This window comes from Nelumbo lutea, chromosome 1 (genome assembly GCF_056320005.1).
Source record: "Nelumbo lutea isolate HS-2025 chromosome 1, American lotus-T2T, whole genome shotgun sequence".
NCBI lineage: Eukaryota > Viridiplantae > Streptophyta > Magnoliopsida > Proteales > Nelumbonaceae > Nelumbo > Nelumbo lutea.
This window is the reverse complement of record NC_142684.1, coordinates 62,520,624-62,546,222: the sequence shown is the minus strand read 5'-3', so window position 1 is coordinate 62,546,222 and position 25,599 is coordinate 62,520,624. Positions and strand designations below refer to the sequence as shown.

The window sequence follows — 25,599 nt, the reverse complement described above, 5'->3', positions numbered from 1 at the left end:
CCACAACTGGGGATCACCCTCAAGATGGACTGACACAGTAAGTACCTTCTCCACTTCGGGTACCCTTTGCCGTAAGAAGATTTATTCAACCTTGCAAAGCCAACTAGTTGGGTCATCACTACCATTGAACCTCGGGAATTCAAGCTTCAAGTTTTGAGCAAGAGGGGCAAGGTTAACCGCCTTTGAGTTCTCTAACTTGTCAAATCTTGTGGCGATTGAAGCAAACATTCCTCGTACCTCCTCCATCATCCACTCTTGGGTAGCCATCTGGGATCCCATCTCACCTTTAATCTGTGAGAGGCGTCGCTCATGATTAGGATCCATCGTTGGCTCTGATACCACCTTATTATGTGCTACTGTAACTGAACGTGTGACTGGTCTCTACAGGAGAGCAGACTATCCGAAATAGGTTACCGAAGAGTCTACAAGAGGATGCTCTCGGTTCGTCTTCCCTATCTTGGCAAGAAGGTAACCAATATTTCTAGGTTAGTTCGAGGCAACTCAGAAAAACCTCCCAAATTAAGATAAGTTAAATGCTAAATAATGATGATGTTCATTCAAAGAAAATAAGGGTATTTAACAAGTTACACCCCCACAACCGAAAACAGCTCCACATATAGAAACTAGCTCCTACTAACAAGAGAAAGTGGCGAGAAAGTCGCCTTAGGCATCTACAATTTGAAAGTTAACGTAAAAATGATAACAATGGGCCTAACAGCTTTGACTGGCCTTCCCTTGGAGTCGTTAGAATGTTCATGGGTTCATGCAAGGCTTGCATGTTATCCACGTTCATAGTAGGCTCGTAACAAATAATTAGTAAGAAACGTAATAATTTAAAACCCAAAACACTTTTAAGCCCCAAAGCACAAAACCTAAAATTAGGACTTTGTGCTTTTGAATTTTAAAAGCACAAGCCCTAAAGCTTATCTGAACTCAACCTTGATCATCAAACAAACGAAAATCAGACCCATGATTGGTAGATGAAGACCATATTCTGAGTTTTACACTTTTACCAAAAAGATCATGCATCAGTTAACAAAAAACTAGCAACCCATTCAACTACGATAACAACCATAGAATGTGCATAATATCAGAAACCGTCAGGAAGAAATTGATATCAGACCTCCCAATCCTGCATGTCAACTAGATATTGAGGTAAACAGGAATAAATTAGAGCAACAAGATTATGATTGTTACTACAGAAATGAAAAGAAGAAATGACGTTGTGGACCTACAGCAATGAAAAGAAAAAAAAAAATCAAGTGGTTGTCTGGAGTCTGGACTTCTGAGGCCAAGGCGGCATTATATAACAATTAGTAAAGATATATACTGCAAAAAGTGGCTTGATCACCAATCTGAACAAATCAAATCATAAGCTGGCTAGGCTGAAAGATCAACCCCTCTGGATAACATGTGACCAATTGCATTAATCAGCCATTAAGAAGAAAGCAGGTTTAATAATATGGTCATTTTATGAGCTTTCAAAAACAAACAAGGAGTCTTCCATGTGACTAAATGGTTGGGTAAAAACATGACCTATTTGTTCCTTTCTATAGACCAGCTTTTTGCCATGGAGCAAATTTCAGAACCAAAAACTGCTTACATAGCCATGATATGCCCACTGTTTGAGGGTGCCCAACCCTTGTGGTCCACGATAGCCCTATCCCATTCACAACAGGATTCCCTAAAAGCAAAAACTCTGCACACACTGAAAGCATGGAAATCCAGCTGCACATTGGGAACATCTCCCCCATGAATTTAACATCATGTACGGGAGCTATTCCTAATGTGTGGTCGGTATGCTATGTGAACAGAGTTTTTACTTGCAGGAGATCCAGGCTCATCCCATTCATCAGATGGGTAGCCTCTGGATCAGCCATATGCGCATGCTTGCGGTCCACATTAGCCCTGCCCCATCTTTCTATTGGAGTTCAACCCGATTAAAAGTAGTTGTCAGAATTTATAATTTGATAATCTAAAAAGCCATGCATCAACAAGAAGGGTTTTCTTTAGCACAAGCAAGGTGGCTTCCAAAATTTATTTGGGTGAGGAAAAGAATTCAAGGAAACCCCTTAAGCCCCAAATTAATTCAACACATGAAAGTTTCCTTGGTCTTTTAGGGATCTCTAAACAACTTGCCTAGAAAACTTGTGTGTTTTGTTGCATGTGTATGTGTAAACCAAAAATGTGCTTTCACAAGTTCAACTTCTTATCCTTCATGGAAGTATATTGAGGCCCGGTTACGTACCCGTCCAGGGATGTTCTGATGGATGCAGTGCCATTGATTGAAGGAGCAAATTGTAGGTTCATCTGATCAAGCCAAAAGGATCATTTTCACAAAGACCTTGTGTATTATAGCAACAGAGATGTGTGACACAGATCCTTTATCCCTCAAGAAATGTCATCAAATATAAATTCAAAAGGCCAAAAAGATGGGCCTGACAAGGTTAGAAAATCAGGACAGCTTACCTGGACCAGTACAAGTAACGGATTTACTTTGAGTGTCTAAGGTTAGCTAATTTGTACACAACATCCTTCATAGGTTCCTTTATATTTTGTCTTTTGCCCTGGCAGAAACAAAAGCAGAAGAGAAACATTGTAGTATGTTTTTTAATTGATAAAACATTGTAGTATGTTTATTCATTGAAAAAAAAAACATTGTAATATGTTCAAGCATGAATTAAGATAATAAGATCCAAAAGGAAATGGAAAAGGGCAAAAAGTAAATAATGGAGAGTTCATATAGGCTGTCTACCTTCTCTCCATGATCAACTCTGATGTAGTTCCAATAAGATGACACAGATGACAAGCAATTATACAAAAGCAGTGCCATGCGGTGTTGCAATTAAAGGTTTCAACGTATAATGAATTTCCCCACTAAATATTTAACTTAAGACCTTTGGTCGAAGTCTTCCTAGCTATTTAATTATCTTTATTATCCTAATTTCAATATAACTCTGCTTGTACCAGTACTTTTTCCTACCTCCATGCCCTAATGAAATGGTTCAAATTCATCAAGTTCAATTCTGTATCAATACAACACCTGTTGCAACTATCCCAAAATATTTTTCCAGCCATTCAAAAACCTAGGATACTTGACTCCATAAGATGGGGTGACTATCATCAGTCTACAAGGTTTAAAATGTCGGTGTTGATGGAAATGTCAGAAATATCATATTGAAATATTGTAAAAACTATAGACATGGTAGAAACATTATAAAATATGTAAAAATATAGAATGATATTTTATGAAATGATAAAAAAAGCACAAGCACACCTTTTTAAATTATTATCTTGTTTCAAAACATTAAACAGAGCTAAGAAACTAAGGTTATAGACAAAATAATATGTTGTGAAGTTGTACTGTAAAACTTAAGATTCAAAACTGCACGATAGACTGAATGCAAATAAAATTGAACTCAAAAAAATGGAAATGATTCTAGTAGATCAATCAAATAATCTATTACACAAACCAAAACTAATATTTAACTTTATATTTGAAATGAATATTCAGCTGGCTTAAAGTGGTAATATGTACATTAGGCAGGTAATAACATTGCTATTCCACATATCTGAAATATTGTCACTAAATTACGTTTTTTTTATACAATAGGGAGAAGATTAACACCAGAAGGGGAGAGCCCTACCTGCTGCATTCACATCTAGGAATAGGACAACATACAAAAGATTGAGCTTATATGACAATTGTGCATGCATGTTATAATACTATCTCTTGTACTCCACATAGTGCGTATTGTTCACTGGGGAATATGTCAACTTCAGTAAAATGTGTTCCTACCCATGGAAATGGAAAACATGTCATGGAAATATTAGGAAATTTAGGGGCATTTTAAACCATGCAGTCTAGCACCTTTTTTTATAAGCATCAGTGAGTATATTTCAAAAACAAAGAAAAAGGTAGATCCCCTACATCCATTCACCATATGGACAAAGGGTGCAAATGAATATTTATCAAAAAAAAGGTGCAAATGAAAACCAATAACATCACATCATTTAAGCCTTGTCCCAAATATATGGGAATGAGAGAGAGAGAGAGACATCACCAAATGTTTTTTTTTTTTTTTGAGAAAAAGTTAACTTTATTCAAAAAGAAGAGGTACATGAGGCAGTGTACACGACAGGTAAAACTCTCAGAAAATTACGAAGGCATAGAGCTATCACTAAAAAGAGAATCCCTGTGAACACCAGATTTAGCTAGACTATCAGCTTTAGAGTTTAGCTCCCTCGGAACCCATACTACATGGGCATTTAAAGAACCCATACTACATGACCATTACCAAATGTTGGTCCAAGCTATCTAGGGTCTTGGGAGGACCAGAGTAGACTGGGTGAAATCCTAACCTTTGGCATATATGGCCCCGAGTACAATTCAAACCTCCCGTCCCCATCTCTACCTTATCCATCTGCATAGAATTTGCTGATCTAGGAATACATTGGAACAAGTTCTTCAACCTGGCAGTCAACAAACTAGCTTCTGTATTTTGATAATTGATACCATCTTGGCTCACCCTTTGTTCACCATAAGCCTTTGGTCAGTTTGGTACCAGACAGGCTCACTCAAGCTGCAAAACTGAATGCATAATTAATTATAGGAACCTAATCTATCTTGGCTTACTGATAACCCAATAATGAAATGGTACTGGATGCAAACTTCACAGCACCTATTTCTTAAGAAAAATGCATGCTAGCTTGTATAGCATTCAAGGAGTAATGCATAGTGCAATACTAGAAGGCTTCTCTACATGGGAATTCAATATGGATTCTGAATTCTGAAAGTGATAAATTATTACTTTTTTCCTGTGATTTGTCAGCCCAAATAATGTATATCCATACTCTCTTGCGTTTAGCATGTACTAATCAGAAGTAAAGTAGCGGAACTAAGAGATTTGGAGAAACATAATAGTGAAGGGAAAGGCCCTAAACTGCAGGGTCCCTATGAACCACCACTATTGAGAATTACTCACCAAGTGATGTAGAATGACTAGGCCCTACAGGAGCTAGGTGCACCAAGTGTATTTAGAAATGAATGGAGATGAACAGCAGCTTTAAGAGAGTTTCTTGGAGATATTTAATATATGCAAATTTACCTATAAAAAATTCTATATCAAGTTTGGCAATCTATCAATTTCTCTTCAGGAAAGAAATTTTTGGAAAAACCAAGAAAGTAGGTCTAAGAATGAAATTTTTATTTGAAATTTAGGATAAAGGATCACAAAGGAAAACCAGTTTTCTAGGATTCTGGCTTCCACATAGGTTCTGCACAAAAGGACTGGTAGAGATGCACTTTATTAGCATTTATATATTCTGTTTATACTGTTTTTTTAATAGGAGACGGTAACTTTCATTAAATAGAAAATCAGGAATTACAAACTGTCACCTAAAGAAGGACAAGGTGACCCCTGAAACAAAAATCAAGTTACAACACAGCCCAAAACAAAGACTCTCTATTCACCCCTTGCTTTGCTAGTAAGTCAGCTAAAGCATTTGCTGACCTCCTAGTCCAATTAACAACTACACCTAGCTCCCTTGTAAGGCTCGATAATTCTCTTACAGCTTGCCTTAGGGACCAAGTTCCCAAATTATTTGTTTGCACCCACCCTAATACTAACTTTGAGTCTCCCTCCACTTCTAACTGTTGCATAACCAATTGCTTAGCCAATGCCCCTAAAGGAGGGCCAACACTTCTACTATAAGAGAGTCCCCCACACCTATTGGACCAGAGTACATAGCTAGGATTCTTCCTCCCTCATCTCTAAACACACCCCCAATTCCAGATGATTCAGGGTTCCCCACACCGTCAAAGTTTAATTTCACAGTACATTGTAAAGGAGGGGACCAAGCTGCTTGTAAGGTAGAACAAGATACCGAAGACCCTGCTATTATACTCCACCCTGTAGTCAAGTCATCTATATAAGTCCTTGAACAAATCTAAAGTTTTCAGCCAATGTACAGCCTTGATGGTGACCCCTTCAATAAGTTCACAAGCTGATTTTTCCTTTCCTTGGAAAATCCTATTATTTCTCTTCCCAAACTGCCCATAGGATATCTGCCCTTGTTGTTCTCCACATCACCCTTCCCTTCTTTGTTTATCGAAAGAAGCTAGGGCCAAAGAGATCATCTACACTTGAGGCTGAGGGAGAGTTCCACCTGCAATCAAAGAGAAAAGAGAACCAATCCCATAAAAGAGGAACAAAGGGACAAGAAATTAATAGATGATTTGTCGTCTCACCATTCTTCAAGCAAAGGCTATAGACATGTCAGTTTACTAATGTCAATTGGGAATGGTATACTTCTTTGTTTGGGTGCAAGTGGACCCCCCCCCCTCCGAATGTGCAAAGCTTATTCACTTCTATGCCGATTTGGCCAACAAAAAAGGCCAAGATTATGTGATGGTGTATGAGGGCTGCAGTCTGTTGGACTATTTTGGAGGAGAGAAATTCACAGATCTTCTCCAATAAGGAGAGAAGTTTGGAAGCAATATTGGAGGTCATCCGTATTAGGGTTATACACTGGATGAAAACCTTGGCTTTGTTTGCAGAATTCTCAGTTGATGAGTTGCAAAGATATAGAAGGAGATAGCAGAACTTGCTCCAATAAAGAAGGCCTCAAACTCTTGCTGGCTCCCTCCACCTCATGGCTTTACTAAACTGAACTTTGATGGCAGCAGCATGGGTAATCCAGGGCCATCCAGAATAGGAGGAGTAATAAGAGATGAACAAGGGAATTTGTTAGCTATGTTTTCTGGACCAGTAGGGGTGGGAGATTCTTTGAGGGCTGAGATACTTGCAGCTCTTGAAGGGGTACAAAGGATCAAGGATATGCATATTAACAAGCTGATCATAGAAGGAGATTCTGAAGTGGTGGTAAACTGGATAAAAGAGGATAACTCTAGACTTTGGAATTACAGCAATGAAAAGAGGAAATTTAAATGGCTGACTAAGGATATGGAAATTCAATACAAATGGGTAAAAAGAAGTGCGAACTCATTGGCAGATGGTCTAGCTAGACAAGGGGTGAACAGGAATTCTATATTTTAGGTTGTATTGTAATTGTTTTTTGGCGTTCAATGGTTGTTCTCGAGAGCTAAGATTGTTTAGCTCCCTTGCTCTATAACTTTTCATAATATTAATACAATTCACAGTTATTGATAAAAAAAAAAAAAAAGGTTATAGACATTGAGACAAGCACCAACTTGGTCTTTTTCTTTGAAGCACTTCTAAGGTATTAATTTTTTGGAGAACCGCTTCCTAACAAAAAGCCCTTACCTTTGGAGGCACCTGAGCTCTCCAGACTTCTTTTACAGGAAAGGATGTAATCAGGTTTGTAGGGGGCAACAAGCACTGAAGAAGGAGGAACAAGAAAAACATCCCAAAGAAGTTCCAGTCCAAATTTTACTATCAGAACAAGAAAGGAACAAGAAGATTGAACTGAAGAGAAAACAGATCATCTACCAATCCCCTTCTGAGTCCCTCAAGGCTCTCCTTAGCCCTAGATCCCAAGAATCCTCAGAGACATGAAAAGAAATAACTCAAAATTTTTTCAAAAGAGAATAGATGGTTGGAAAACTATCCTAAAGGGGAGAGTCTCCAATCCAAGTGCCCTCCCAAAAAAGTACCTTATTACCCAAACAAGCATCATACATTTATGAAAGTTGAGAACGCAGGCAATACACCAACAATGTCCTTCCACGGGGAGAAGCAAGAAGCCCTAGGGTCGACCCCAACATCCCATCCATTTGTTGTCATTCTGTGAACACTTCTTATCACCTTGTGCCATAAATTTTCTTGCTCCTTGGGGAATCTCCACAACCATTTGCCTAACAATGCTGTATTTCTTAATCTAATATTTCTGATCCCTAATCCCCCTTTGTCTTTCTTTCTACACACCACCTCCCACTTTACCCTATAATCCTTTTTAGAACCACCAAATTCCCAAAGAAAATCACTCATTATTTTTTTAATCTGGTTTGCAATCTTAACAAGCATCTTGAAGGTAGACAAAAAGTACACCAACAAGTTTGCTAGTGTTGACTTAACTAAAGTGATTCTACCACCAAAGGTAATGTAGTTCCTTTTCGAACTCGCTAATCTCTTAGAAAATCTCTCTAGCACTGGGTACCAAAAGCTTTCTGATCTTGAGTTTCCCCCCAACAGTAAACCTATGTAGTTCAAAAGCCAATTACTTACCTCACAACCTAAAGATCTAGCCAAAGATGCCACTTCTGCTTCTTTCCTATTGACTCCAGCTAAAGTTTTAATCCAATTTACCCTTAGGTTGGAGACCTTTTCAAAATTCTCTACCAACACCTTTAGGTTTTCCATCTCCTCTGGGTCTCCTTCACAAAAGAGAATCAAGTCATCAGCAAATTGAAGATGGATAACAACTATTTCCTCCCTCCCTACACTCCACCCTCTAAGCAAATTTCTAGCATCAGCTCTAGTGATCTAAGCACTCAATACATCCACCATAAGAGTGGAAAGGAAAGGGGAAAGAGGGTCCCCTTGTCTTAGACCTGTCTTTGCAGGGAAAAAATCTTTGGCTACCCCATTTACCAGGATGGAATAGTGGCAATACAAGTTACAACCCTTAACCCAATTACGCCATCTCTCTCCAAAACATCTAATTCTCAACACTTCAAGCAAAAAAACCCCAACCCACCAAATCATAGGCCTTTTCCAAGTCGAGTTTGCAAATCAGCTCCTTTTCTCCTTGCTTTTTCCTGTAATCCACACATTCATTGGCAATAAGGATCTGCTCAACAATTTGTCTTCCTGACACAAATGCTCCTTGGTTTGGGGAAATCAGGGAATGGTAGCACCTTTTTTATTCTCTCAGCCAAAACCTTTGAGATTACCTTATACATACTACCAATTAGGCTTATGGGCCTAAAATCCTTTGGCTGACTTGCATTTGCCTTTTAGGAATCAAGGCTATAAATGTAGCATTGGCTCCTGAATTGATCTTACCTCTCTCAAAGAACTCACATAAAACCTCCAATAAGTCACCACTCACCACCTATAATGTCCCAACAATCTTGGTAAAAGGCCATCGTGAAACCATCTGGGCCTAAGGTTTTAGATCTTTCCATTGATAACACAACATTTTTTATTTCTTGGATCTCAAAATTCTTTTCTAGTGCAACCATCAGATCTCTGTTACCCGGTTGCCAATCAAAGTCAGGGAGTTCTTCTCTCTCTCTTCTTGGGCTGTCATAAATGGATTTAGTGTTCCACAAAGGCTCTTGCTATTTCCTCCTCTCCTGCAATCACTTCTCCATTCCAACCCAGTCACTCCACAACATTCTCTCTTTCTTCCATTATTTAGCGTATGAAAGTATTTGGTATTCCCATATCGCTCCTTAAGCCATTTACACCTAGCTTTTTGCCTCCAACTTACCTCCTTTTTCCTAATGATTTCCTCCAATTCATGTTTCAACTTCCAATGATCTTTCCTCTCTTGTACTATCAGCCTTCTCTCTACCTCACCTACATCAATTCTTGAATCCTGTTGGAAATCCAAACCTTTCTTTCTTCCACTTTCCTAAATTCCTCCTTATACCAAGCTTTGATTCTAGCTCTTAGAGCCTGTAGTTTTTTATAGAACCTATATCCTTTCCACTTGGTCTTCTTCCCACCACAGTTGTACCTTTTTTACAAAATCAAGATGAAGCAACCACATGTTCTCAAACCGGGAAGGACAAGGTCCCCCTCCTAAGTTTTCCTTGGATAACCTAACTAGACAACGATCTGAGGTAGGTCTAGGGAGAGCCCTTACTACAAATCCTTTCAAAGCAAATTCCCGGTCTAAAGAGAATAAGAATATATCTAGTTTACAACACAAGGGTTCTTGGAAATTGGACCACGTGTAGTTTGCCTGCAACATGAGTAGCTCTCTCAACTCAAAAGAGTGGTTGAAATTTCTCATGCTAGAGGTAACCCTATGGTTTGGATTGGTAGTTTCATTCAGGAACCTAATGACATCACCCCCCGAGCACCACAAGCCATCCTAAAGACCCCTGATGGCTGCTAACTCCTCCCAAAACTCACCCCTTTCCCTATACGAATTAGGTCAATAAACATTGATAAAGGCCCACTCAAATCCATCCTCTCTCCTTCTTAACTTAATTATAACTATAAAGTTGCCAATCAGTTCTTCAGTACACTCTGGTTCCTCATTCTTCCAAATTGTAATGATGCCTCCTGATGCTCCCCAAGATTGTGCAAATGCCCAGCTTAATCCTCTAGCTAACCATACACTCCTTGCCCATCTTCTGTCCACCTCTTGCAATTTTGATTCTTGGATTAACACAATGGTTGGCTTCTCTTTCCTAAGGACTTCCCTAATTACACCCCTTTTCCTTGAACTCACTGGACCCCTTACATTCCAGCTGAATATCTTCATGGAACAATAGAACTACTAAAATCCAAAAGATTCACCTTATTTTAACCCAACTTTCTTTCCTTCCTCCCTGTACCTCCTCTTTCATAATAAACTACACATCTTAATCTCTCCACTTTGCTCAGCTTCTTTTTTCTTCTTCTAGATGCCTCTCCCTCCACCTTGTTTGGAGTTTTTGTCTGATCTACTTATTTTTCTTTTTTCTAATTCTTTTTTCTAGTTTTTCTTTTTGCCTTTTTAGCTCCAGCATCACTTTTACTAATCACTATTAGCTCCCATATTCTGTTTATTCTATTTTTTATATGTTTTTATTATTTTATTAGGGTGGCACGGTATTTTGGTTTTTTTTTTGACAAGTATTGTATTTTGGTTATTGGTACATTTTTTTATAAGATCATAAAAATACAGTTGTTTGGGGCGGCAGACTGATTCCTTTTTTCTGGCTCCCTTCTTTCATTCAGTCTCTTCTCTGTCTCTTTTCATACATTTCTGCCTCTCTTTTATTCTTTTCCTGTGATTTTTTCCTTCATTTTTCAACACTAAATAGGATCCTGGTAACAGAATGCTCAACAAGTTAACACAAATTCTGCAATGTAAGATTTAAAGCAGAAAAGTTTTGTCAAAACTTAGTGGAATGGAGCATTATAAGGGCTTTTAAATTTGAGGTCCTGTGCAGGTTTGTCATTGAAAAACAAAAGAACTATTTACCGAGACAAACCAGGTAGTTTTTTAAATTTAGAAATGGGAAAGAGGAAAGGAAACTTGGATGTGCTAGAAGATGGTTTTAGAGTCGATTGATGCCTTTAGAATGTCAACCTACTCAAAAAAAATCTTTAAACTATTTTAGAATATATTTGATGGAACATGATTGGCTGATGGTATATAAGACAGAATAAAGGCAGTGGAGTTCTTTTAATTTTCTTCTAATCAAGGATGTGCTGGTATGGAGTTGCCACAAACAAAGGGCACATCAAATAGTTAAGGTTGAACTTTTTCTTTGGAAAACAAAGGCTGCAATTCCCTATCCTAGCCTATGGCCTGACTTTTTGTGAGAATGCATCAATATCTTAAATTATAATCTAGCATCCCAGAGATTGAGATGATCAATCCTTACAATACAAAAACAAAAGGATCATGCAAGCATAGCCTCTCTCTCTCTCCAGTTACATTACAGACCAAAACATATGGTTTATGTTTATGGTTTACCATTTGCTTTGCTAATTTATCAATCAGCCAGTGAATTTGCAACCTCTGTACCCATATAAATGTTCACCTGCATATTTCTTGACAACCACTTAAACTGCTTTATCTCATTCTTAAACATCCACAATGCATTCTCTGTTTTCACAAACCAACTTATCACCACCTTTGAATCACCTTCAATGATTAGTTTCTCCACCCTCATCTCCATCGCTTTTTGTGTAACATAAATTACAGCCTCAAATTCTGCTATTATTGAGTCGCAATTAAAACAGATATTTTATCATCAACTAGTCAGCACTTAGAGAGTGATTAGTAATCACATTGACTAGAGGTCAAAACGACCAGTTATTATCACCTCACTGCATTGACAATGCTGCTTCTATGAGAATTGAACCATTGACTCTTTAATAAATATACAACATTCAATTGTATTTCCAAAAAATGGGAGGGGGAAGCTCCCAAAGGTGAGGCTGTAGAAGTATGCTGATCTATATGATAGCATATATATATATATATATATATATATATATATATATATATATATATTTAAATATTGTCCAAACACACACCCAAAAACATATATTATCAGATCAGATAATCTCAGATTGGATGGGTGAATCCTTATTCTATCCAATTATAAACAGATTGAATTTGGATTAAATTAGTCAGATTGGATTCAAACTTGAATTTGGACAAACAGATATAGTTTGCAGCCTAGATGCAACTTGTGGGGACTTGCTCTATTGGGTACACTTACCATTCTACACCAGAATAAAGTTAAGAGAACATCAAACTTATGATGACCCTCTGACATTGTAACTTCTAGAAAATATAAAACAAGATTCAACAAACATTTATTTATAGTAAAAAGAAAGTTAAAAAAATAAAAACGGATACATCATACATCTAGGTCACAAGATGTGTCCTAGATGCTCTATTGGAGGTAAGATCAATACTTTGGAACCAAGCAGATGTGTCCTATGTGTTAACAATTCTGAGAAGATGGAGCATCTCTTTCTGCACTGCAGATTCAGTTGGGAAATTTGGATGAAAATGCTAAAGGTTTTTGGAGTTCAGTTGTGCCTCCCAAGGAATGTATTGGAAATGTTACAAGGCTGGGGTCTGAGGGGTTTGTCAAGGAGAGGCAAGATTGTTTGGAAGGTGTTGCCAACGGTTGTAGTGTGGTCAATCTGGTCCGAAAGAAATTTGAGGCTTTTTTAAGACAATTTGAGGTTAGAGGAGAAAGTCTTAAAGAGCATTTGGGGAAGGCTATACTCTTGGGTGGCAACTCACAAATTGTTCAAGAATTGCCCTTACAACTCTTTTTTGGAACACAGTAATCTTTTTGTATGATATTCATATAGTGGTTTTTTGGGATGTACAAAGTGTTATTGTCTTGCCCAATGCTTCACTGAGCAAGGTTGTATCTTTTCAGTTTGATTTAATGAAATACTTTACCTTCTCTCTCAAAAAACAAAAAAAAAAAAAGATCAACACTTCAGAAAACATGCAAAAGAAGAGAACTTATATGTATTTGTCCCCAAACCGCTGTATTTTGTGTAAAGTGAAGAGTGAGGACTATCAACATTTGTTGATATCTTGTTCTTTTGCTGCCAGTATTTGGAACTGGGTTTTAATGTTATTTGGGTCATTGGGTGTAGGTGGAACTTGCCCTCTGAAGTAAATCTACTTTTTGAACTGTCTGCCTTTGGACGACTAACAAAGAGGGGGAATTTAATGTAGAAGTATAACAGAGCAGCTAACTTGTGGACAATTTGGGAGGAGAGGAATAGTAGAATATTTCAAGAAAAAGAAAGAAGCCTTGTTGAAGTAAATGAGTGTATAATGACAAGGACAACCTTTTGGCTGAAAACTTCAGACCTGTTAATGATTTTCTTTTTTATCAACTTGTTCGTGAATCATGCTTATGATGATTGTAGGATTTCAAGACTGCTATTCAGTCTTGACCACTAAGAGATTTCAGGTTCGATGAGAAGAGAATGTGAAGAAGAAGTAGAAGAAAGAGTGGTGAAGAGCAATAGAACATAGTTTTTGAGGAGAAGAACAGAATGTCAATATTCTGCCGCCGCCACTTTAAGTTAATATATATATAGGTTATGCTAGTTACATGAAAGGACATATCTGCCCTTGGTGTTTACACCATAACTGCTAACAAATAACAAACAATATAGAACTGAAACTAGAAATAACAAAATAGTAAAATAACCACAGCTGTGACTAGATACATTCTACCCTACGGACAGAGTGGGACCACAGCTGTGGGGCCCACATCAATGTTCTCTACACTCCCCCTCAAGTTGGGAGTATATGTTCATCATTCCCAACTTGGATAGATCCGCCTCTAACTTCTTTCTTGATACGGCTTTAGTGAGGATGTCTGCTAGTTGCATACTGGATGTGATGTAAGGGAAGCATACTTCTTCAGATGAGACCCTCTCTCGCACAAATGGCGGTCAACTTCAATGTGTTTGGTTCTGTGATGTTGTACTGGATTATATGCTATATTAATGGTGGCTTGATTATCACAGTACAGCATCAGGGGCTTCTCATACTCCATACCAAACTCCTCAAGTAGAGATCTTAGCCATAGGATTTTACCCACTCCATTGGCCATGGACCTGTATTCTGCTTCAGCACTTGACCGAGAGACAACACTTTGTTTCTTACTTCTCATACTCAATACCAAACTCCTCAAGTAGAGATCTTAGCCATAGGATTTTAGCCACTCCATTGGCCATGGACCTGTATTCTGGTTCAGCACTTGACCGGGAGACAACACTTTGTTTCTTACTTCTCCAGGAGACAAGGTTTCCTCCCACAAGAGCACAATATCCTGAGGTAGACCTTCTGTCATCAACACTCCCAGCCCAATTTGCATCAGTATAGACCTCCGCCTTCATGTGACTGTTGTTCTTGAAAAGTATGCCCCTACCTGGGCATCTCTTCAAGTAGGCTAAGATTCTTTTTGCCGCAAGAAGATGTGTGGTTCTAGGAGAATGCATGTACTGGCTGACAACACTAACAGCATAAGTAATATCTGGCCGAGTGAGGCAGAGATATAGGAGCTTTCCTACCAGTTGCTGGAACATAACTTTGTCTTCAAGAAGCTCCCCACTCTCGGCACTAATCCTGTGATTCTGTTCAATTGGTGTATCTGCAGGCTTGACACCTAACTTTCCAGTTCCTGCCAACAGGTCTAGGACATATTTCCTCTGAGATATAAAGATCCCCTATTTGGATCTAGCTACCTCAATACCCAAAAAATACCGGAGTACACCAATGTCCTTCACCTCAAATTCTTGGTGAAGCTGTTTAAGAGACTCAATCTCATGGCTATCATTCCCTGTGACCACAATATCATCAACATATACTGTCAATAGTGTCAAAGAGGACTCCACCCTCCTGATGAATAGGGTATGATCTGACTGGGCCTGTACATATCCAAACTTCACAAGTGCTAGTCTGAATCTATCGAACCAAGCCCTAGGTGACTGTTTCAAACCATACAAAGCCTTGTTGAGCCAGCAAACCTTCTTACCTATTTCTGCATCATAGAACCCAGGAGGCAAACGCATGTAAACTTCTTCCTGCAGATCTCCATTCAGAAAGGCATTTTTCACGTCCATTTGGTATAAAGGCCAAGTGTGACTTGCTGCAAGGGACAATAGAATTCGAATAGTAGTCATCTTGGCCACCGGTGCAAATGTCTCCAAGTAATCTATGCCATAAGTATGTGTAAACCCTCTTTCAACTAACCGAGCTTTATACCTCTCAATTGATCCATCTGCATTATGCTTCACCGTAAATACCCATCTGCATCCAATTGGTTTCTTTCCTTTTGGCAAATCAACTACATCCCAAGTGTTGTTTTTCAACAGGGCATCCATCTCAACTTGCATTGCATCTTTCCATTCAGGGACAGATAGGGCTTCTTGCATTGTTCTTGGAATAGGGACATTGGAAATGGAGCTAAGGTAGGACCTGTAGGTAGGAGATAGGCGATCATAGGATAAAAAATGGGAAATACAATGGGTTGTGGATGTGGTACAATGTCGTTTCCCTTTACGGACTACAATTGGAAGGTCAAGGTCATCTGTAGGGGAAGTCTCTGTGGGCTCTGGGACTGAAGTATCTAGACCTAGAGCTGCAGATGAGATTGGAGCTGGTCTGGACTGCTGATGATCAGGATCAACCTGCCTACACCGTTTGTGATAAACCCTCAACTCCTAATTCCTCTTACCACCCTCACCATTGCAGCTTTCCCTCAACTGTTGATCCCTCTGACCACCCTCACCATTGCAACTCTCATCACCCAATGGAATAGGTAAAGGAACTACCCCACTCTCACTGCTCTCCCCCTGAAGACAAGAACTCAAAACCCCACTCTCACTACTCTCCCCTTGAGGGGCAACCCGAGGATAATAGGGTGTCCCCTCAAAGAAAGTGACATCCATGGAGACAAACTTCTTCCCGGAGACAAGATCATAATAGCAATAACCCTTTTGAGTTTGTGCATAACCAAGGAAGATGCATTTGGAGGCTTTGGGTTCGAACTTGGAGGGATGGGGTCCGAGAAGCTGAACAAAGCAAGTGCAACCGAATGTCTTAAGGGGAATGGAAAACAAGTCCTCACGTGGGTGTTGCGAAAAAGGAGATCGCATATCAAGGACCCTGGAAGGGACCCGATTAATAAGGTATACCGCCGTGAGGATAGCATCCCCCCAGAAGCGAATAGGGACATTGGAAGTAAACATGAGGCTTCTAGCCACTTCCAAAATGCGCCTATTCTTCCTCTCGGCAACTCCATTCTACTGAGGTGTATGAGGGCAAGAGCTCTGGTGGATAACCCCATGATGAAGAAGATAAGATGTCAATGATTTAGCAAAGTATTCCTTTACGTTATCAGATCAAAGAACTTTGATCTTGGCATCAAACTGGGTTAGGATCATTTGGTGAAAATTTTGGGTCAGGGAAGGTACCTCATCTCGTGAACGCATGAGATAAACCCAAGAAAAACAAGTATGGTCATCAACAAATAACAAAAAGTATTTGTACCCACCCATGGAAGGGATATGATAAGGCCCCCAAACGTCAGTATGCACAATATCAAAAGAATTATCACTCCTTTTATTACTCAATAAATAAGGCTTTCTAAAATGCTTAGCAAACTCACAACTTTCACACTGTAGCTAAGACAACTCAATAGACTCAAATAAAGTAAGAAACAAACTTTGCAAAGATCGAAAAGACAAATGACCTAATCGGTTATGCCAAAGCATAACCAGACTCACACTCTGAGAAACAAAAGACAACTTCTCTACTGACTCTCCCTGATAGAACCGCTCCCCGAGCAGATAGATCCCATTCGTCTCATGGCCAATCCCAATCACCTTCTGCGTCTCCAAGTCCTGAAAAACACATCGGTCAGGGAAGAAGGTTACTGAGCAATTCATATGCTTGGTAATACTACTAACTGAAAGAAGGTTAGTATCAAGCTTAGGAACATGCAAAACAGATGATAGGGAGATAGTATCTGAAAGCTTGATGTCACCCTTCCCAGAAATAGGAACCAGGGAGCCATCAGCAATAGATACCTTATCCCTACCAGAAGACAAATGGTAAGTAGTAAACAATGAAGGCAAGCTAGTCATGTGATCAAATGCACCGAGTCTATTACCCAACAAGGTTCAGTAGTACCTGGAGCTGAGGCATGATAGGCTAAAGCTCGAGTACCTGAATGAGCGAAGGCAGATGTGACAAGGGCTGATGGAGGCTGTAGTGGCTGAGCTGAATTTCCAAACTCCTTTTCTAGCTGTATTAGGGCAGCCCGAACTGCAGCTAAGGTCTCCAAAGATGTTCCTTTTGTGCCAGATGAGGATGTTGAATCAGTGTTCATGGCTACATGAACAGTGCCCTTCTTGTTTCTTAACTTCGCAGGAACCAAGTGGGGATGCAGTTTCCAACATGTCTCTTTTGTATGTTTGGGTTTCTTACAATGTTCACATACTACATCCTTCTTGTCTTCCTTCCTCCTGTCCTTCTCTGAATCACCCCCTGATTTGGGTGTAGCCGCTACAAAGGCTGATGTGGGTTGCATCATAACCTTCCTTCTGGTCTCTTCATTGTGTACAAATGAGTAAGCCTGAGAGAGAGTCACATTGTCTCTGGTCAAAATCTGTTGCCTCACAATATCATATTCTGAGTTCAGTCCCGCCAGGAACTCAAACACTCTGTTTGTCTCGATGTGCTTTCTATGGGTCTGAGCATCTTTGGGACTCTCCCACTCAAGAGTCTCTAAGTGATCAATCTCATGCCACAGGGACTTCAAGGTAGAGAAGTAGACCAACACCGGTTTCTCTCCTTGTTTAAGGGTGTTCACTTCACATTTCAATTCATATGCTCTGACAACATTAAGGGGTTGAGAGTAAGTTTTTTTCATAACATCCCATATCTCCTTAGCTGTGTTTGCCCACAAATAATTCCGGCTAATATGAGGCTGCATAGAATTACACAGCCATGTCATAACCAAGTAGTTTTCTTGCATTCACTTGGTATATGCCGGGTCTCCCTTGGAAGGTTCTTTCATATCTCCCAAGGGTACCCTAATTTACCTCTTCCACCAATAGCCATCATGGCTGATTGGGCCCATTCCAAATAGTTTGATCCATCAAACTTTACAGTCGTAATCTGACCACCCATCTCAGAAATACCACCATAACTGATGTTCCCAAGACTGCCTTCTGCCTGAATTTTAGACTCCATTTCTGCCAAGTCTCAAAACAGCACTTGAAGCACCAATCACAATCAAAACAGTATAGGCCTGATTTGTATTCTCAGTGTATGTGCACAAAGCTGAAACAATTCTGATCCGAAACCAACTAGCCAACACAACAGTAGTTGTCCATAGACCTCTAACCCCCTTAGAACTCTAAGAACAGCCTTTTAAAAAAACCGATATGCTAGGGAAAGTTAGGGTTTTAATCAGTACTGAAAGGAAGCAATTCAGTCGCACAGTCCAAACTGTATAGATGAGCTTGCAGTAGGGTTAATAAGAAACCCTAGAATCTGATCGGACCTACCAATCAACTTAAGAATAGCTCTAGGTAGATCACAGGGTTCAGTCAAACACTAGGGCTTGCCGCAGATCACTTTCAAACCCTAGAGTAGAGAGAAACACAGTTCGGTCCAGGGTTTGATGTAAAACCCTAGTGAATCGAAGAGAGAAAGAGTTAGAAAGGTTCGGCCTTCCCCTCCAGATAGGTCCAACCTATCTTCTCTAAAAGAACTTCTCTTAAAAAGCAAACAACTTATAAGGAAAAATAGTTCGCCGCCTTCTAGGGTTACCTGAACCCTAGTCTTCTCTGGTCCTTCCTAACCACCAACACTCTGCAACCCTAGCAAGTTTCCAACAGCTGCTAGCACCTCTAGCGATCTCCAAGAATCAGTCTGCGAACTCCTCCTTTTCAGCTTTCAGTCCTAGGAGATTCTCATGTAGTCGGCCGGTATTAGACTCACATGAAAAACCCTAACTTAGCTCTGATACCATGTAGGATTTCAAGACTGCTATTCAGTCTTGACCACTAAGAGATTTCAGGTTCGATGAGAAGAGAATGTGAAGAAGTAGAAGAAAGAGTGGTGAAGAGCAATAGAACACAGTTTTTGAGGAGAAGAACAGAATGTCAATACTCTGCCGCCGCCACTTTAAGTTAATATATATAGGTTATGCTAGTTACATGAAAGGACATATCTGCCCTTGGTGTTTACATCATAACTGCTAACAAATAACAAACAATATAGAACTAAAACTAGAAATAACAGAATAGTAAAATAACCACAGCTGTGACTAGATACATTCTACCCTACGGACAGAGTAGGACCACAGCTGTGGGGCCCACATCAATGTTCTCTACAATGATTTAAGGAAAAATTGGGCAGTAATGGCATCCACAGCCTCCACAAAGAATAGACTACAAGCAGAACGAAAATCCCCTCCGGAAGGAGTGATTAAACTAAATTTTGACAGAAGCAGTCAAGGTAATCCAGGGCCCTCAAGTAATAGGAGGGTTCTGAGAGATAAGGATAGCAACATCCTATCTTTGTTCTCAGGACCAACGGTAGTTGGTGACTCTACAAGGGCTGAATTACTAGCAGTGGTACAAGGTATACAGGTTGCTAGTTAACTTGGAGTTGAGAACTTGATAGTTGAAGGGGACTCCAAGGTGGTAGTGGGCTGGCTGTCAAGTTCAAAAACAGCCTTTTGGGTTACAGGGATCTTCTAAAGAAAGTTAATTCGCTTACAAAGAATATGTTAGTTTTTAGTGGGTCAGCAGATTGGCAAATGTCATGGCATTCTTTGGCAAAACAAGGGGTATCAAGGGGTGATCTGTTTTGGGCCACCTTAAAATTGCAATTCAGGCTAGAGTGTGCTTATTTGCTCAGTTCTAAGAAAATTATCCAGTGAGTGCATCATGTTCTTGCTACCTCAAATGGTGCACTAACAACCCACTAACATATGAAAAAATAGAGATTGCCTCCAAGGTAGCCTAACATGTTGAATGATGAATTCACACGACCACAACACTTTCATGTGACCCTCCAATGAAACACAAGCATGCTATCTATCAAATGAAAAACCAAATCATTGAATGAGTGCAAGCCTATGTAATTTGGCTTCAATGAGTTCACATGGTCAGAACACTTCCTTGTAACCCTACAATAAAACACAAACATGCTAACAATGAAATGAAAAATCGAATCACCCAATGAGTGCATGCCTTTTCCCTACCAAAAATAGTACAAAAATAACCCACTAACACATAAAAAATAGAGACTGCCTCTAAGGTTTACTACTATGATAATCAAAGAATGCCAGGGTAGCCTAACATGTATTGTGATGTGTTCACATAATACTTTCTTGTGGCCTTCTAATAAAATACTAGCATGTTATCAATCAAAGAAAAAACAAATCACCCAATGATGCATGCATAAGCGATTTGGTTTCGATGAGTTCATGTGGTTACAACAATTTCTTGTGACCCTCCAATAAGTCACAAGCATGCCAATAAAATACTAACATGCTATTAATCAAATTTAAAACCAATAAAACATAGACATCCTATCAATCAAACAAAGAGGTAACCTGGGCCCTTCAGTTATAGGAGGAGTATTCGGAGATGAAAATGGCAGAATTGTGGCTTTGTTTTCAAGACCAATAGGAGTGGGGGACTCATTGAGAGCGGAGGTGATGGCCTTGCTTCAAGGTGTAAGATATGCCAAACAATTAGAGTTACACCAAATTGAGATAGAGGGAGACTCTAAATTATTGATTGAGTGGCTGCAATCTAGTAAGTTGGGAGCCTGGATTATAGACAGCCCATAAGAGAAATCCTCAACATAACAAGGGAGATCGATGCATGCTTCAAATGGACAAGGAGATCAGCTAATGGTTTAGCTGGCACGTTGGTTAAACAAGGGACTGTGAGGGAGAGAATGTTCTGGACAGTTTTGTAAGAAAGATTACTAGGGGCTCAACACCTACTTAGGGGTTGACAGCTGTACTTAAATCTGGTTTAGCTGGCACGTTGGTTAAACAAGGGACTGTGAGGGAGAGAATGTTCTGGACAGTTTTGTAAGAAAGATTACTAGGGGCTCAACACCTACTTGGGGGTTGACAGCTGTACCTAAATCTGGAAAGTTATTCTGAAGTTATATTAATGAAGTTACCGTTTCCAATCAAAAAAAAATCCTATCAATCAAACAAAAGACAAAATTACCCAATAAGTGCATGCTTGTTGTCGCTACCCCAAGTGATACATGAACTAATTGCTATCAAATGAAAACTACAGACTATTTCTAGGATCCACTACCTTACTAGGAATTTTAAGAAATACGAAGGTAACCTAATATGTGGAACATTAAATTCACATAATCATTACAATTTCTTATGGCCTCCAAGAAAATGTGAACATGCTATAAACCAAATCACCCAGTGAATGCATGCTTGGGTGATTTTGCTTTGATGAGCTCAAATAGTCACAACAGTTTCTTGAACCATCCAATAAGGTTGCATACATCTGTCCCTCCCCAGACCCCACATTGGTAGGAGCCTGTGCATTGGACTGCCCTTTGTCCAATAAAACATAGACATGCTGCTATCAATCATATGAAAATCCAAAGAATTGTTTGGTTGGTTAATAAAAAACAAACTATAATGCTTACCTTCAAGGACGGAATAAGAGCAAACACTTCATCAACTGTTTCTGGAAAAATATTGCCAATCATGCACATCTGCAGTCAGAACTATGAAATCAGGAATGGACCATCACACAGAGGAATTAAGTCATTTGTGCTGAGCTCCAAACCTCGCCATCAGAGACACCATGTCTTTTGAGTGGCCTAAAATATGAGTTAATTCTTCAAAAGAGTTTAGCCATGAGGTTAAAGGTTGTCAAAATATCAAATTAAAGGATACTCAAGCACTTGTTGCACAGATGTATGACTTGTATACTGGTTACTGGTTTTGGCATATTGCAGACCATTGTCAAATGATCTGAAAAGCAAACACGTCCCCAGAAAGAAAACTCAGACATCAAGAAATTCCATAATTCACAATAAGCAGAAATTCTATCATTCATTAAAAAAAGGAAAAAAAAAAGAAAGAAAGATGAGATTAGATGAAATGAAGAACTTAAAAACTTTAAATGAATTTCTTACGCAGGCATCTTAAATGTTGGATCTTCAGATAGTATGACCAACTGTTCCTGGATTCCTTGTAAAATAATTGCTGCCTCACAATCTAACAGGCATTCAGTGTTCTTCGGAAGTTCTGATTTTTTTTGAAGATCAGTAAAAAAGAAAACTTGTATTAAATTAAAAATCATTTTACAAAGACAATGCTCCGAGTTTTTTAAGGTATTGTACTAAAGGCAAGAAATAAATACTATGCTTTAGCCATGTGACCAAGGAACTTTACATGGAGCTATACAATAGATACTATTGCTGTTAAAAAAAGAGTATATCCTTGTCAAAAAAAAATATCCACCATGTGGCAGTCCATTGAATTATTTATGGACTGACAGCCAGAAACACAACTTTCTTTTCATCTTTCTTAACACCTCTTTCCATGTGCACTCCTTGTTCTCAAAAGCCTTAACATTCCCTTCAGTCCATACAACCCAAACACAACCATAGGTATTAATCCCCACACAACTTCCCCTTTCCTACTGAAGCCCCTAAGCAGCCAGCTTAGCAGAAAATTGCTGATGGATTCAGGAAAGCACCCTTCGCAACCAAATGTAGCTAAGAGAGAATAACACCACAGCCTTGTTGAGAAAGAACAATGCAGGTGTGAGGCAGTGGTCAGTGGATTTCTGAAAGTTGGAAAGGTAATGCCACTAATGATAACACTTAGGGCTTGGGAAGAGAGAACTGAGGTGAAGAAGCTCTGCAAGAAAGAGCTGGGGGAAACTGCAAGCTGAGGGAATTAGGGTTTCTCGACGAGGAAGATGGTATCTCTCAAGGTGGTGAGATCGGAGTACATCAGCTTATTGACTGGAATATGAACAAATGTCCCTCAAGGTGTTCTGTCACCTGATTATATAGAAAATCCTGCCATGCAGATCATGTGTGATCTGAATGATTCTGGAATATTCTTTTGTCAGAAAGTAATTCAGTTAGTTACACCAACTCACATAAGTGGGTACAAACAAGGGCACTAAGGAGATCCAGTACTGAACAACGTGCTTTTCCCAATCTCTCACACGAACCCACCACGTGTCACCATCTTGAACCTCACTTCACAGTTATGTTATCGTGCACTGGGTACTAAGATAACAGATTCGAAGTAGTTGGGAAACCTAGGCAAAGGATTTCACACACTTGGGATAGGGATTCGAATAGTAGACCAATGGCATGGGCATGTCCATGCCCTTACAGCAGGAAAATATGGTTTGCAGACTCCAAAACAGAAGCACGTGGAGCAGTTGGCATTCTCCAAGCTCAGCCTCTGCTTAGAAGTTTAACAAAGGTGAACACTTTTCTGGAGTTGCTGTCCGATCCAGAAACTTCACTTTCTGGAGATGGTGCCAGCAGCTATTGCATGGAGAAAATGGACCCAAAGGAGAGATGTTTTGCCATCTTCCTGTCAAAGGTGAGACACTTTTCTGGAGTTGCTTTCCTACTCAAACCCTGAAGTGGCCAGGCTGAAAGCAGCTCATTAAGAGGCCAAGGCATTGCCCAGGTTAGGTTAACCACCCTCAAGAAGTGCAACCAGAGCCCCTGGCCCTGGGCTAGTTGGCAGTGGACGATAAAGTGATCAACATTTTCTAGGTCCTGTCTACACATCCCACACGCTTGATCTTGGAAGTTGAATCTGCAGGCTCATCTCAGCAGCAGCTCCGTCATTGCACTGTTGTTAATTCAGATCTCTTGAAATTTCTGCAGTAGCTCCATTGTTGTAGCCACTTCCCAGTCATTTAAATATCATCTGAACTGAGGATGCCATTCTGTAGTTTCATTGTAAAGTTATCTGCCACCCTTGCTTACTTGTTAAGTGGTATTTCAAATAACAATGGAAAGATCTCCATAAGCGGTCTGTCATTACACCATGTCTTTCAAAAACCTCACTCTTGTACCCCCCCCCCCTTCATACTTGTAAAGGTGTTCACTTTTCATGAATATACTCCATGTTCCTTGATCCATATTTCACCGTGATAACTCATCACCATAGACTATTTGGCTGCTTGTTATACCTCCAAAACCTTTTTTTTATCAATAACAGAATGTTTTATTAGATTATAAAAATTGTGAAACTTTGAGTACAAGAGAGGGGAGGTAAAATATCTTGACTCCCCCACAACAGAGAACAAGAAGGAAAGCTAAAAAGTGGCCCAAAACAAAGAATCCTTAAGCACCCCTTGCTTGGCTAACCCATCAGCCATGGAATTAGCACTTCTCTTCACCCAGCTGTACTTCACCTCAATATCCCTACTCAGCCATTTAAATTTTTTCTTTTCATTTCTGTAGCTCCACAAACCATTGCTGTCTTCCTTCAACCACCTAATTACCACCTCCAAAACCTTTTCCCCAAGAGGACTATGATGCTTCAACATGAAAGTTTCTTTGGGGCATACATACATTTTGGTTGGGGCTCTTTCGTACTAAATAAACACTAGCTGATGTAAAACCAGGAAGAAGGGAAACAAGGAAGATCCGAGATTTGGAGTTTCCTTGGGAAAATGGGCTTTCACGTGTGGAACCAACTGGGCTTCTATTGGTCTCACTAGCATAGGTGATCTCTAGAGAAGGCCCTAACCAAGAGATTGATGGCTTGGCGCATTGACAGAGTCAACAGTTCAAAGAGTTTAGGTTTTTAAGTAAGTTAAATTACAAATTATTTCACTTTTCTTCCAACATGTTTTTCAAGGGCCCCAACTTGCTTGTTAGAGGTTACTGAGCTATCCATCCCATGGGACCAAGATCTTGAAAACCCAATACATTTTGAGTGAGTCATAGCTTTTTTTTTTTTGAATAATTAGAGATTTATTAAAAATTTTATGTAAAGACTTTACAATCATCCCTTGGAGAGGCACGAGCTGCTACCTCTCATACAAGTAAAAGCATATTACAATTGTGCCCTGAATAGACTAGACCTCTTCACCCCTTGTTTGGCCAAGGCATCCGACATCCCATTTGCTGATCTTCTCACCCATTGTATCCTTAAATTCATATTCCTGGTTAGCCAAATAATCTTCAAGTCCCCTTCTATCACCACTTTTGTCAAATCCAGCTCACTAACTATCTGCACCCCTTGAATTGCAGAAAGCAATTCAGCTTTGAGAGAGTCCCCCATACCCACAGGGCCAGAAAACATTGATATAATTTTACCTTCTCCACCTCTCACCATCCCTCCAATTCCACATGGACTTGAATTACCTCGGCTACTCCCATCAAAATTCA

The 25,599-nt window shown here is 39.6% G+C and overlaps 1 protein-coding gene across 16 annotated transcripts in view; it reads right to left on the bottom strand.

Annotated features, from left to right (window-relative positions):
* Positions 1-939: 939 nt before the first annotated feature.
* LOC148874870 (DNA-directed RNA polymerases IV and V subunit 4-like) overlaps positions 940-25,599 on the bottom strand; it is a 28,391-nt gene continuing 3,731 nt past the window's right edge. For 4 of the 16 annotated variants that reach the window (XM_088963824.1, XM_088963820.1, XM_088963828.1 and 1 more), the window contains 7 exons: positions 22,357-22,468; positions 22,115-22,192; positions 22,005-22,038; positions 21,862-21,930; positions 2,470-2,567; positions 2,249-2,310; positions 940-1,402 (listed from right to left, as the gene is read on the bottom strand). In XM_088963824.1, coding sequence (XP_088819950.1) covers positions 2,493-2,567; positions 21,862-21,930; positions 22,005-22,038; positions 22,115-22,192; positions 22,357-22,468 — 368 coding nt within the window. In that variant the 3' untranslated portion in view covers positions 940-1,402; positions 2,249-2,310; positions 2,470-2,492. The remainder of the gene's footprint in view (positions 1,403-2,248; positions 2,311-2,469; positions 2,568-21,861; positions 21,931-22,004; positions 22,039-22,114; positions 22,193-22,356; positions 22,469-25,599) is intronic. The other 12 variants (XM_088963822.1, XM_088963818.1, XM_088963826.1 and 9 more) reach the window with 5 other exon arrangements.